At 33.3% G+C, this 14,601-nt stretch overlaps 1 protein-coding gene across 1 annotated transcript; it reads left to right on the forward strand.

Moving 5' to 3' along the window:
* Positions 1-2,595: 2,595 nt before the first annotated feature.
* Positions 2,596-13,207, forward strand: LOC134277982 (sodium- and chloride-dependent glycine transporter 1-like). The gene is made up of 15 exons (XM_062760291.1): positions 2,596-2,758; positions 7,966-8,080; positions 8,365-8,496; positions 8,626-8,835; positions 8,937-8,997; positions 9,404-9,413; positions 9,535-9,669; positions 9,763-9,866; positions 9,977-10,101; positions 10,352-10,464; positions 10,613-10,750; positions 11,623-11,722; positions 11,816-11,931; positions 12,237-12,398; positions 12,703-13,207. The coding sequence occupies exons 1-15, from the start codon at positions 2,750-2,752 to the stop codon at positions 13,090-13,092; spliced, it is 1,920 nt and encodes a 639-aa protein (XP_062616275.1). The 5' UTR covers positions 2,596-2,749; the 3' UTR covers positions 13,093-13,207.
* The last annotated feature ends 1,394 nt before the right edge of the window (positions 13,208-14,601 follow it).

Raw genomic sequence — 14,601 nt, forward strand, 5'->3', positions numbered from 1 at the left:
ATATAGCTTTATCAAGCTATATACCTTTATCGGGGTATTGTCCTGGACCTGTTGTTTTATTTTATCAAACTTTTTTAGCATATAACACATTTTTAAGGAAAACATACCAAGTGCATAAACAGTTAAGGAACATGTCCAAACTCGTCTTGTTATCCATCCAGCTTTACATTGACGGGGAAGGTTTGTTTTTGTGTTGCTGATATATTGTTCAGTATATAACTCGGTGGTTTGATCACCTGATATGCCGTAATTTTTCATAAATCACCTCAAATAAACATTGCAACTAACATAAACATCATTTACATCTTTCGAATTTCGCATCACACTAGCACTTCCGGTTCATCGGTGTCAGAGAATTCGCGCTAGAAACGATTCGATTGCAATGATGTACACGCACGTGTAACATAAAAGAAAGGTTAACAACAAAACACAAATACAATTTTTTTTATTGTAATCGATTTAATACCAGGTGAAATTGTAGCTTGTTTATTCATATAAATCCAAAACACGTTTTAAACCTCTGATTTAATGAGGATACATGTACAGTGAAGTCGCCAATTCCGGGTCACGTCAGGGTGTTTCGTTGATATTTTGCAAATCTGTTCAATTCATATTTTATGCAATATATGTATTGAAAGAACAAATAGTGAGTCATTCAAACACCTTTTTGTTTTCAAAGTAGCTACAAGGGAACAATATTTACAGGGGTATTTCAGCAAGGCCTAGCTTCCCCAGTTACGAATCATTTTCTCCATTTCCGGGTCATGTGACTTCACGGTCGTGTAATATTCACGGAACGTTTCGGAACACGATTTTTATGTTGTGGAAACATAAAACAATTCATGCAGCTTGGAAAAAAAGTAAAACAACCACAGAAATATGTTTATTTTTTTTTAAACAATTACAACAAAACAAATTGCAGTATGCAGAATTAAAAAAAAATGTATTAGGATTAAAAATAATACAATTATAAATTAATTTATTTAAAAAGTGCATTAGAAAGGTTAACTCGATTTTAACTTTTAGAAAAAATATTTTCCAGTTAGAATACTTTTGATAATCAAGGTTAATACATGGTTGTCGATTGGTTTTGTACATAGAATTTTGACGTGTTCATGCCACGAGATTGCGTGACCCGCAAATGGAGAAACTACTCCTATTTGATTTAATAATCATTATAATTTTATTTGAGAAGCGATCATTATGATTGATTTCTGAGTTAAAACTTAATGCATTTGCAATACTTTCGAGCTCTTATTATTTATCTAGGACTTTTATATCAGCCTTTCTGCGTCGAACAAAAATGAAAGTAGCCCGTCACCGCAACAGAAACATTCAAGTCTTTAATGTGTGCGTTTCAGAATTTCGATTGTCGGATGCTCTCTTAAAACTGATATTCAAAATGTTGTAATTAATTACATACAGAAAGACCAATTCTTCATGACCAGCGTATTCATTAAGTTTTTTGCGCTTAAATTTTAACAATATGGCATAAAATACACACGAGTGACCCGGAATAGGAGACGACCCGGAATTGGCGACTCCACTGTACATGTTTTTCTATGTTTAATCGACTAACATGCAGGGTCATTCAAACGCAAATATTTCTTTTAATTAACGTAGCGAGTATGCAGTCGAATCTAACATCTAATTTTAATTAGAATGGGGTTGATCCTTACGTCGCGGGTACGAATCCCACTGTGGGATATGGAGACCGGTCCTTCGAATGAGACCGTACAAACCGAGGTCCCGTGTCGAAGGAGGTGCTGGCACGAAAAAGATCCCTCCCTGCTCAATGGTCCTCAGTGCCAAGTGTAGGACAAAATTTGCAGCTCTCCACAAGTGGTGGCTTATCCATATCTCGAGAGGGACGTTACAGAACATACAAACAATCTCCACCACGAAAATAGTTTTTTCACATTTGTGAAAGGATTTTAGTTTGGTTTTTTTTGTATTGTCAGGAAATATTGCTTGGATTTCTTTGGAGGGGGGGTCCCGAAATTTTTTTGGATCCGCGCCCGAATTGTTATTGTGTTCAATTAACACATGTACAAGTCGCTTAGAGGAACGTCTAACACTCTGCCCTCCCCACTCATTGTTCCTCTATCATGTCTATTCAGACAAAGATAAAATATAGAATCATCTTTTAGAATTCTCTTACATCAATGGTATAAAAACTATTTGATTAAAAAAAGTGCATGCCTTGTAGTTTATCAGTTATTTGCTCCGCCGGGCTCTATAAAATACCTTGAGCCGGCAATTTTCAAAACTCCTCTGCCATTTTAGCAAAATGAAGGTAATTTTTCAACAAAATTATAAACAACTTGATGGGAATTAGAATTCCTCTATCCTATATAGATTAAAAATCATTTTTCTCAGATAAAATTCTTAGACACAGCATCGAATTCATATACATGACTGTAGACGTACGTGCGAGTGATGGTTGTCCGTCATGATGTATGTACTTTTCTTGCAGATAAATATTGTTTAATTATCGTTCATATTATCAATTGTTGACAATCTTTCCCGGTGACGATTAAACATGTATAAATTGTAAACCCATTATTATGTACCGAAACTGCATGAAGTGAACAGCCTTGGAGATAAACAAACCAAAAGCACCTACCCTAAGAGAAATCATCGAGTTCAAAATCAGCCAATGAAAGACCAAATTGTTATCTAGACATTCCACCCTTTTGAGTGAAAATTCTGTCAGAAAAAAAGTTTATGTGAATCATTATTGACGAAAATGCCAGAGGTAAGTTTATTTCTTGGGTATAATTTAATTTAATTAAATTGTAATTAATTCATTAAGTCTCTGGGATCTTTTGTTTACTAGTATATTACTATCTATATATTTTAGAGTGTAACTATATGACGTTCTAATTCTGTTATATTTACAGTATTCACACTTCATACAAACTTTTTCTGTACGAATAAAGCAGTGAATTTATAATTTTTAAATATATATTCATGTCTAGTTATTTGGCCAACATTGAATATTGGCTTGTAACTCAAAATAAAGAATACAAAATAAGCACCTGGACTTGAACAACAATTATAATATATTCATGTATCCTCCTATTTTATTATGTACCAAGTTCTATTTAAATCAAATAAAACTGCAGGAAGATAAGCATTATAAAAAGATTTTCTCTAATAATATTTATGTATAAGTAGCCATGTCCGCACCAGTTAATTAGAATTATAGTTATTGATTCAGTCCACTTGTGCACCAATCAATTGAACAAGGAGGGAAAGTGTTTAGAAAGAATTCCATATAATATTCTATTTTTAGTAACCATTGCAATATTGTTCATTGAAATTAAAACTGATATAATACATTGTATATTTAGGTTAACTCACACAATTTTAATTCGAGATTAATAGATATAAGAATAAAAATATAGGAGGAAAACGTTTTGAAAGACTTTTACGTTATTATATTTATTAAGTAAAGCGACACCTTGCGGCAAAAATGTCAAAGAAAAAGCATAACATCATAGTAAAGTTGTCCCCAACTAAAAATAATTTTTCCCGCACCATACTGATAGCATAGACGTCGGAAGCAAATTGAAAGTGGGGTGGGGGGGGGGGGGGGGCTAAACCAACGAAAAAAGGTAAGCCCCAATTTTCAATGCTTATATGATTATATTTGAACAAGAAGTGGGAGGGGCTAAGCCCCCCCCCCCCCCCCCCGGCTCCAACGCCTTTGGATAGACCAGACAAAAAATACCAACATCAGACAGATTGACTCTAGGGTCTTTTCTCAGTTTCGATGAACAGTGCAATCGCAAGCTTCACTGTTTCATCCTGTACACCTACGTATATTTACGACCTAGCTTCGTTATCTCGGATTCAAAACCCTTCAGATATGCGAGATTTCGAGACATTAAAACTAAAAAGCTGAAAGTGGAGGAAAGTTCAAACATCCACAACTCCAGCATACCGGGGTATTTAAGATAACAAAGGTTCAAATGCCTATATATTTTCTTATCCAGGAGTATATTTTGATTTTTAGTAAATATTGACTTTTTGTTGCTGACCAAAGTATATATACATGTACATTGTAAGTAATTCTTTCTTCCGGGTTCAACTTTACACGTAAGGTGAAAATTATCTGGACGGCAACCAAACTATTCCGTATCCTACCTTCCAGTTGATTACATGATTCAGATAAACTGTATAAAAAACTTTATGTACGTATGACCTCATTAGGTACATGGTTCTTTTTTGCTTCCCCTTCGAGGCCATTTCAACAAACAAGGTAATTAGTCAATTTGTTTCCAAACCAACCTGAAAAGAAAACAAGAACACGCTTAGAAACCAAATACATGTAATATCTTACGTATGATTTAATATTGTTAAAAAGCATGTAACTAAGAATGAAATATTTGCACATATTATTAATTATTATACTGATAACCCTATGGAACATATCTAATCTACCACAGTAAGATTCAGTTCAGATAAACCGACATCGTACGTTTAACTTTCTTTTGGACCGTATAGAAAAATATGGTCAATATAGTATATATTTGGAAGACCGAGTATCAAACTGTTTTGATTCATATTGTTTTTGGATAATTGGAGAGGGGTGCACCTGGAAATGAAAATTGAAAGAAATCTGTATCCATCCTTATTAACTTTGTCAATATGTCCTTCGTGATTCGCATATCTTTCCCTAAGATACAGTAATTCAAAATTAAAAAAAAACTGATTTTAATATATTTTTTAAAAAGTTTTAAAATCATTATAAGACAAGATTGATTGATTGATTGTATATTGTTTAACGTCGCTCTCGAGAATTTTTCACTCATATGGATACGCCACCACTTGCCGGTGGAGAGCTGCAAATTTTTGTCCTATACTCGGCCCTTAGGGCCATTGAGCAGGGAGGGATTTTTTTTCGTCCCAGCACCTACTGCGACACGGAACCTGGGTTTATACGGTCTCATCCGAATGACCGGTCTCCACGTCCCACAGTGGGATAAGACAAGAATGAGGTCGAAGTTAATACATTTTTTTCTCCCGAAAATTTCAACTCGATACTAGAGAATCTTCCAACTTTGATTGATATCCTCTAAGTATTTGTATTACCAAAAGAGTATAAATTTATTGACATATTTGGTGGTCACAGAGACAGATAATAACTTCGAGGCATAGCGTAAGTAGGCGGTTATTTTTCAAGCAATTCAATTTAATCCCTTGCATTCCCCGACATCGAAGGAGTTCAAAATAAAACATAAGAGACATGCTTCTAGTTATCTTGTTCTAAATCTGTTAATCTGTTTGCTGACCTGCTTTACATTCCAGCATCATCAATGTATGGACACTTGACAATTTTTGTTTACGTTTTGAGCATAGATTATTACTGAATTGTCTTTACATATACTCTATCAAATTTACTTTGCATATGCATTTAGCGTATCGGTTAAATGGAGCCTGTACACTTTTCACACTTTCATTTGATCTCTAGAACAGAACAACTGAACTAATTTAAACCAAACTACCCTTATACATCGTATATATGCAACTGCTTCTTATAAACGGAAGTCGGCATATTTCCTATATCTTGTAGTTGTAATGACATCAACACAATTAGGTTCGTTAATTGTCACTGTAATCCTATTGCTGATATTAAAAGTGCTATATTGACATCATTTATGTAGTTGTATGAATTCCTATGGACACTAATTGTGCTCTTTTATTAGATGACTTCTTTCAAATCTGTTTTTATTTTGACATCATTCATATGTAGTTGTATGAATTCATAAATGGGCGTTTACATAAAATTATCACGCAACTGTGATCATCTTTTTATTGAAAGATGACTTCTTTCAAATGCTGTTTTTATATTCAATACTATGAAATAAAGAAAAATCGGACAAAGAAGGAAAAATATACTTAAAATAAAGGAGAAAATACTTGTTAAATATGGCCTACAAATCGACATTTTATATAACGACGATGTACTAGGGTATTATCAAGTGATCATAATTACCGGTACTTTCACTCATATGTTTATCCCAGTGAACTTGAAATAAGAGATGCTACATATTCTGCAACAGATTTGGACGTTTTACTGATTATAGACAACAAGGGACAACTAACAACTATATATTGTATAACAAACAAGATTACTTCAACTTTTCCATCGTCGTGTAAAATATTCCGTCATCACCTGCATATGTGTAAACATCTGCCAACTTATTCGATAGACGAAAGCATGTTCTGAGTATTATCAATTTTAAATGGGGCAAGCTACTGACAGAAAAATTGATGTTACAGAGCATTCAACAACCGGTATTTCGTAAATTCTTTGGTGTTATAATGACCTTGTTAGCAAATATGACCTCTTAATGGGTTGCAATTTGTGTGACTTGTTTCAACTTGTTAGGCCTTTGTTTTTAAACTTGATTTTAAGGAATATTCCGTCTTCTGATCAATGTTGGAAGCTCAGAGCGTGGAATGCTAACATCCTAGGCACCTGAACCCACCTATGGCCACGGATTCGTGTTTTGTACCTGTTTACAGATTTTTATTGTTTATAGACTATCTGAAATCGATTACTGTTCGTAATTGTCACCTACTAGTATTTATTTCAAAAGAGAAAAATAATTTTCTTTTATGGTGCGTTAGCAATTTTTAGCCAAAGACCCTCTTGTTATCCAATAATGAAACAACTTGGCTGTACGGACATGAAGGTGACGTAGAGGCGTGTTAGACGTTGGTATTTTTAATATATCGGTTATCAGTTCAGTTGGTAAATCTATCAAGTCACCACGACACAATGAGATAAAAAATGTGAAGGTTGATTTAATTTTTTTTTAATACGTTGATATCAACTTTTGAGCATTTTTCTCAAGTGTGAACATTTATTAAATAAGATTGTTTTTCAAATAGATCAATATTATACTCCTGATTATTTTTATGTCATACATTCAACACTAATAATTCAGAATAAAAATATGTATGGTAAGACAAATGCGGGTCAAAACACTACGACTAAGCCCGTAGAAACAGTTTCGAAAGTAAGGAGGGGGACTTCCCTAAAAAGTTTGGTAAGCAAAAATAAATAAATAAATAAATAAACTGCTAAGAGTGGGAGGAATTCTCAAAATAATCTGACAAACAAACGAGTTTTTTTTTTTAAAAGTCAAAAAGGCTAATTGCAATTTATCTTATACTGATATACTTGTACTAAAAGGTTTTTTTTTTCAGATCATAATATCACTGTCTTTGTTAATGTCGTATTTAGAATGGGTTTAAACAAATTACCCAATGCTCAACTAACTCAGTTATCTGTTTATTCTGATTTAGTACCATACCTTTATAACAATAAACGTTTTTTTTATTGAATGGGTTTAAACAAATTACCCAATGCTCAACTAACTCAGTTATCTGTTTATTCTGATTTAGTACCATACCTTTATAACAATAAACGTTTTTTTTTTTCAATAAAAACTTTTTGGGGAACTCACGAATTCGTTTTATCTCATGAGTGGGCAATGTCAATGCAAAACAAATATTATGTAACTAGAAAGGTGCATAATATTTTGAGTCAAGAGTTTATCTCTTCCACAGGTGTATCAATGTACATATTTAGAACAAGTTATTTATCCACCTGTACCCATTTGATCTATCCATTTTCAAAGACCTAGAAAACTGGAAATTAGAAAGCTAAAACACAAATAGTCCTGTTGAAAGTTCAGTACTTATTTATCTCTCCGTCTTCCTCAAACAACTTTGAGTATAAATCGAATACGCTGCCAAAATAAAATTTTGGAAACATTTACCATAATATGAAAGCCACAGCAATGGCGACGTCATTAAGTTTCAGCTAAGTCTCTTTAACAGAACAGATTACTTTTTTAAAAATATCTTAAATTTATACATGTATAGAAATACTAGTTTTCAGATTGCCCTAAAGACTATAAAATTTTATGTTTTGATTTTTCTCAGACTGCGAGAGCTGCCTGGTCTAATCAGATCGAGTTTGTCTTGACCCTGATTGGGTATGCTGTAGGGCTAGGGAACGTCTGGAGATTTCCGTACCTTGCATACAAAAATGGAGGAGGTAAATTGAGGAAGTGTTCGAAAAAGTAACATTAATTAGTTATAAACATGGTTCTGAGACCTTGTTGTGAGAAACTTTGACTTCTTTCTGATATAATTTATTACATGAAAATTTGTTATTTGATTAAAAAACACAAGTCTTACAGACATTTTCTCAAAAGGTGTTTGCTTCGTTTTATCAGAAGTGAACGTTTTCTAGTTAATCCATTCATGTATACACCTTTTCTGGTAAATTTTGTCATCATCCACAAAGTGAAGGAAAATCAATTCTGCTCACTTTGACAGGTGCTTTCCTCATTCCATACTTTGTTTGTCTGGTCCTTATTGGAATTCCGCTCTTTTTTCTGGAATTATCCTTTGGTCAGTTTGCAAGCCTGGGCCCTATAAGAATATGGGTTGTGAATCCGGCATTCAAAGGTAGGTCATTTGCGGATGTAACTCCTTCTCATACTTCCAAACACCTGTATGTCTGTACAGATCAATGATTCATAAAGTAATTATTTTATTTACAACCTGTACTTTTAATGCATTTTTTTTTATTTTCAGGACTTGGGTTTGCCATGACAATTATATCAGCATTAATCGCCCTTTATTACAATGTCGTCATTGCTTGGTGCTTGTATTACCTGTTCGCATCAATGACGTCATATTTGCCCTGGCAGGATTGCGAAAACGAATGGAACTCGTGCAAGTGTATTGATAAAACCAGAAACTTTTCCAGTCCAGATCCATGGAATGGAAAAAGACCCGAATGCTGTAATGATATTGTGATCATTTGATGTCTAGCTTCAGTTTTTTATATTGCATACAGTGTAGGAGTGTTCGAATTCTTTACCGTTTCTTGTCGTCTTTTGCAGTGTCCCAACTCGCAGAAATTGTAAACGCTACCAAGAGAACACCAAGTTCCGAATATTTTACGTAAGACGTAGATTACTGTTCTTAAAACTTTTAAATACTGTAGATCACTTAATTTTCGAGAGAAATAAACTCTTTTTGAGATAATTTTCACGAAATGTGTCATTGTTATATAAGCTTAATTAAGGAATTCTATTATACACGAGAATGAAATTTTCGCGAGCATATCCTCTCACGTAATTACGCGAAAATAAAGTTCTTGCGAATAAAAAGTGATTTACAGTATTTCAATTAACGTCCTTTTATTTTATAAAAAATAAAAGGTTTTGAAATAGTCGTGTCTTGTGTTTATAAATAGGGAGAAAGTACTCGGTTTTTCAATTTTAAGATTTTTAAATACCAAAAAGAGTGAAATGGGATGTGATTTTGTGTAACTTGCTGCACATTTGTTATTTTTTTTTATCCAAAGGGTCGGAAAGGTACACAATGCACTAGTACTCGGTCTTTCAATTTTAAGATTTTTAAATACCAAAAAGATATGAATGAAATGTTTTTTTTTAGGTCCGAAGACTCATATTTTTTGTTATTTTTTTTATGTAGGTTGTGTACTTCACGGCCATTTTCCCATACATCTTGTTGACAGTTTTGTTGGTTCGCGGACTGACTCTGAGCGGATCTCATGAAGGTGTGATGTACTACCTGACCCCCGACTGGGACAAACTCACGAAAGCCAGTGTAAGAAAATGCTCCACTTAGACATTCAAATTCTTACAATTACATAAAGTCGTCGCCATGAAGAAGCTTTTAACGCCATTTACTGGTTTTAAGGTATGGTCTGATGCAGCAGTGCAGATCTTTTATTCTCTCAGTGCGTGTTCAGGTGGATTGATTGCGATGGCGAGCTATAATAAGTTCAACAATAATGTCCTAAGGTCTGTTGTATATCCCCCCGAACATTGACGATCAATTTATATAGTAAATGAATGTGCAGATATTTCTGTAGTTAGCATTATTATTCTATAACTGTAATTATTATTTCTAGGGATTCGCTGGTTGTCCCCTTTATTAATTGTCTTACAAGCTTCTATGCCGGGTTTGTGATCTTCTCAGTACTTGGATTCATGGCAGATTATAAAGGCGTCGCAATGGATAATGTTGTGAAAGGAGGTACCAAAAACAGATGTAATATTCTTGAAAAAAGAATTCTTATTTAAAATGAAAGCACAAGAAATCATGCTTTTAATATGTCTTGTATTAATACTATCTCTCCAGTATATAGGAAGAAAAACGTTTTAAATCTTAACATATACAAACTACAAAATTTAATAAGTTTCAAAGCACAACAGATTATCTTAATTCGATAACGCAGATTGCAAAATTTAAAGAAAATCATTGGCTCAGTTTTATTTCTTTCTAGGACCTGGACTTACGTTTGTGGTTTACCCAGAAGCCCTTGCGCAGATGCAGGTGGCTCCATTGTGGGCTATTCTATTTTTCTTCATGATGGCCACCCTGGGATTCAGTTCTCAGGTTTATTCTAAACTTTTATTTCAATTACTAACTATAGCAAAGCAAATATTATTGCTCTCTTGACAGCTTTTAGAATAGAAATTTTCCACTCATAAGGTTATGAGATCAACTTTATAAAGTGTAAAATGATATCTTTCTATAATTTTAGTTTTCAATCACGGAGACAGTTATTACAGGGATTGTGGATGAATTTCCGCATTTCTTCAAAAACAAGAAAAGGTTGATTTTGTTCCGAGCCGGAATTTGTGGCACTGCATTTCTCCTTGGATTACCGATGACTTGCAGGGTAAGCTATATGCACTGGCGGATCCATGGGGGGGGGGGGGCTACGGGAGTTGCACCCCCCCCCCCTTTGGAGTTGTAAAAAAGTAAGAGAGAGAAAAAAGTTCCATTTTTTTGTTGTTTTTTTACTATAAAAAATGTTAAGTGAATGGCTAATGTTGTAATATGTAAAGAAATTCGGTTGTGAAAAGTTCAAAACAAAATGAAACCCCACCCCCTTTTAAAAAATAGGATTTTCAGGTTGGAAGATTTATTTTTCTTTCTTTTTAAAAACTTTCCATACAAGTACCCCTTCCCAGGCTGATTAACCTCCCACTTTTAAAAACCATACTCCACCCTGTATCCTATTGAGTTATTTAACTATGTGTATGTGTACAACGTATGTTATAATAACTCTTTTCCCCTTCACCCCTCTTTGAAAAATCCTTCAACCCCCTCCCCCTTTGAAAAATTTCTAGATCCGCGCCTGATATGTATAGTCGGGATTTATTAGTTCCAATCTATAGAAATTTGACAGAATGAAAATGATGTTACTTGTTATTTGTTATAAAATTTGAATTTGATTATTTGATATAAAAAAAACATCTTCAGAACATCAGGGGTCCCGAGTTTACTCGTGTCCAGGACACCTGACGTATCGAGGTCTCAAGAAAGCAAAACTGAAGTAACAACTAATAGAGAAAATGTTCAACAACCGAATTCACTTACAAACAGGCCCTAATAATCTTCATACTAATCTTAATGAGTATATTTTATGGTTATTAGATTCACAAATGTCCAATATAGCGTAAGAAAAAAGGTATCTTTCTCGTAAGATTGCACTCAATGAGTAATTTTTCGAACACTTTTGAAAACAGTAGATTTTTTTATTGGCAGGGTGGAGAATATACTCTCAACCTAATGGACACATTCGTTGGAGGTTTCCCTCTCTTATTTGTCGGATTATTTGAGATCATCGCCATTATCTATATCTATGGTAAGTAGGATTTGAATGTCATTTGTCCATTAAACTGACATAGACATTTGATGTGTGTAAAAGAGTTTAAAATTCAAAATTAACAACTTTCAGGATTTTTCCGCTTTAAGAGAGATATCGAGATGATGCTGGGTTCTAACATTGTCATCAACATATTCTTCGGCTACTTTGCGACCATGTGGCTGTTGATTTCACCCTTGGCACTACTGGTAAACTCATATGTACTACATGTATCTATTATGAGATAAACTTTCTCAATTTATATATATTGATAAATATTTATTCATCAAAGATTGGGCCGACGAAGGTCCATGTGGAGAAACGCTGAACCAAAATCACTATAGACATTTCATAGTTCTACTGTAGATGACATTGCAAATAAGATGTACACAGTATTTTTGTAATTTTGTTTAAAATCATTTTTTCTTCAAATATTTGAACTGTTTGATTAGTGTTATTCTACCTGAAAAACTTTTGATAAATATACTGAGTCAAAAATTACATTTTCGAACAGGCTGTGATAATTTTCAAAGCTATTCAGACCAAACCTGCCACAGACGGAAGTTACGTTTATCCAGACTACGGTCAAGCTCTGGGCTGGCTTATGGTACTGGCACCATTGATATGGATTCCAGTCATCTTCTTCTTCGAGGCCTTCAGAAATGGTCTTGGAAAGGTATGATTTGATTATCTTGTTCTCTATATAAACATTTTCACCCTTTTTTTCTATAGAATAAATAAAATAAAATCGATTGAGTTTCCACTGAAATGTTCCTTGTGATGAGATGTATGTAAATGGCAATCTTATCTCCGCGAATAACACTATCTTTAGAATATTTGCAGTCGAGAATACTTCCAAGTTTAAACAATTAAAAGAAATAATTTTTTAAGTCGATAAATATTCTGTCTGAAAACCTGCTGCATTATCAGAATTCCAGTGCAATATCGAATGAGGTTCTTATCATTTTTTTGTTCTCAAGTTACTGATCAAAATTACCTCTCCTGAAAAGAATTGGGGACCAGCTTTGCCAGAAAATCAGATGGGAAGATACAGCGAACAAAACAAAGCTAGAAGCGAGATGAAAAACGGAACCAACGGTTACATTAAAAGTCAATCCCAACCTCCAATGGAAAAATACACAGCATTCCAAACTACCGTTGTCACACCAAATATGGAAATCACACCAAATGGGAAACCAGTGCAACATACAGTGAAGATAGATCATGAAGAACAGAATGGACAGGCAAGAGATAAAGAAGTAGTGGAAAATGGAACATCGACAGTGGACCCTCAGGAACCGAATGCTCAGTTCAGTAATCCAACGTTTGAAAATGATGAGGCTCAGGTAACCAATACTGTACAATACTAAGAGGGACAGTTTTTATGAATTGTCAAGAGCAGTTGTTTGAAATCTCTGAATAGTCAGATGGAAGTGAAACTAACTGTAAATAGATTCCGTTGAGCATTTACAGTCTCTTATACTTCAAACACATTGTAGATATTTTCATCGACTTGGTGAATGGTTTGCTTTCAGGTTATAGTACCCATATTAACGTGTTGATTCTTGTATATCCATGTAACCTCATCAACTTAAGATGTCTACGTGTATATTTTATTTCAAATTCTCAAACAGTTTATCTTATTTCACGTTACCAGTATTTTTTTATTAAACTGTTTTTAAAGAATTTATTGTCAAATTCGCCAGGAATAGTCCATAGTATATCTAACACATGAAATTATCTATGTCACTGTGTTGTAATCTCGTTCCCAGTGTTATGGAAGAAATATACTAAGTACATGGAAAGTATGAAATACTGGCAACAAGATATTCTTTTAAAAGAATGGAATGTTAAACGGAATAATTTGTCCATTTGTATGTCCAAAACACGTGTATTTGAAAGAATCTTAAAATTGAAATAATTTATATATATTAATATTTTTTGATGAAGCTTCTAAATTCTGCTGATAAATGTTTAGCTAATTGGAATATTCTTTATTCACATACAACTTATCTTAAAATGTTTGATCTTATTGAATGAAACTTTAATGAAAAAACCCAAACTCACAAATAAATAGATAGATCTTTAATTATTATCAAAATTGATTAACTTTAACACAGGAATTCTTCATTTATACATCGTTAGAGTCTATATATATGGAGTTGTACGCTGCAGGGCAATTTTTCTTTCATCTGAATCCAAGGAACTTTTTGATTTTCCTGCTAATACTACTTCTCTTTTTTACAGTTACCTGAAAAGAAAATATGAGAGACACGTGAATTTTTAATTGCACTTACAAATTAATGGGATACAAATGTTTTGTATTGTTATTTACTTTGGATGCTATAATTGCAAGAACTTACCACGTCTTTTTCTACAGATTCATTTGTAAACGAGTCAAGCACATCAGTTGATTTCTCAGGAATACTGGGGTTTTTTGCTTTTTTGTTTGACTGCAGATTCCACTCACTCTATTTAAAAAAAAGAAGTTTTACTCTCAAATTGCTCAAGCATAATAATTAAATTACGTATAAATTATAACTCTTTCCAGTTAATGTTTATACATGTATACTTCAATGAACGTACCTTAAATTCTACCACTCCAAAAAGAAAGAGTTTTCTAGGAATAAAGCAGCTGTCATTTTCATCTTTTTCATTGCATTCAAACTGTAAAAAATAATCAAAAAATGAATTAATCCAGTAAATAAATAATTTGTTGCTTATAAAATATATATTGTATAATAACTGGCATTTTATTTTTGTTTTAATCAGATGAAATAAACATTTCTCATCTTTTAACCCTTTTAGTTTCATGTTATTAGATTGATTCAACTGTTAGTTGCAAATTGCAAATCTGTACATATTGCATGTTATAATAC

This window comes from Saccostrea cucullata, unplaced genomic scaffold, assembly GCF_032062105.1.
Source record: "Saccostrea cucullata isolate Sc308-1 unplaced genomic scaffold, CSIRO_AGI_Scuc_v1 ctg653, whole genome shotgun sequence".
Taxonomy (NCBI): Eukaryota; Metazoa; Mollusca; class Bivalvia; order Ostreida; family Ostreidae; genus Saccostrea; species Saccostrea cuccullata.

What these genes read in the sequence shown, in the direction of transcription:
- LOC134277982 (XM_062760291.1), top strand. An exon ending in CCCTGGGATTCAGTTCTCAG is followed by an intron (nt 10,465 to 10,612) that starts GTTTATTCTAAA and finishes CTATAATTTTAG; the next exon opens with TTTTCAATCACGGAGACAGT. An exon ending in TCAGAAATGGTCTTGGAAAG is followed by an intron (nt 12,399 to 12,702) that starts GTATGATTTGAT and finishes TTTGTTCTCAAG; the next exon opens with TTACTGATCAAAATTACCTC.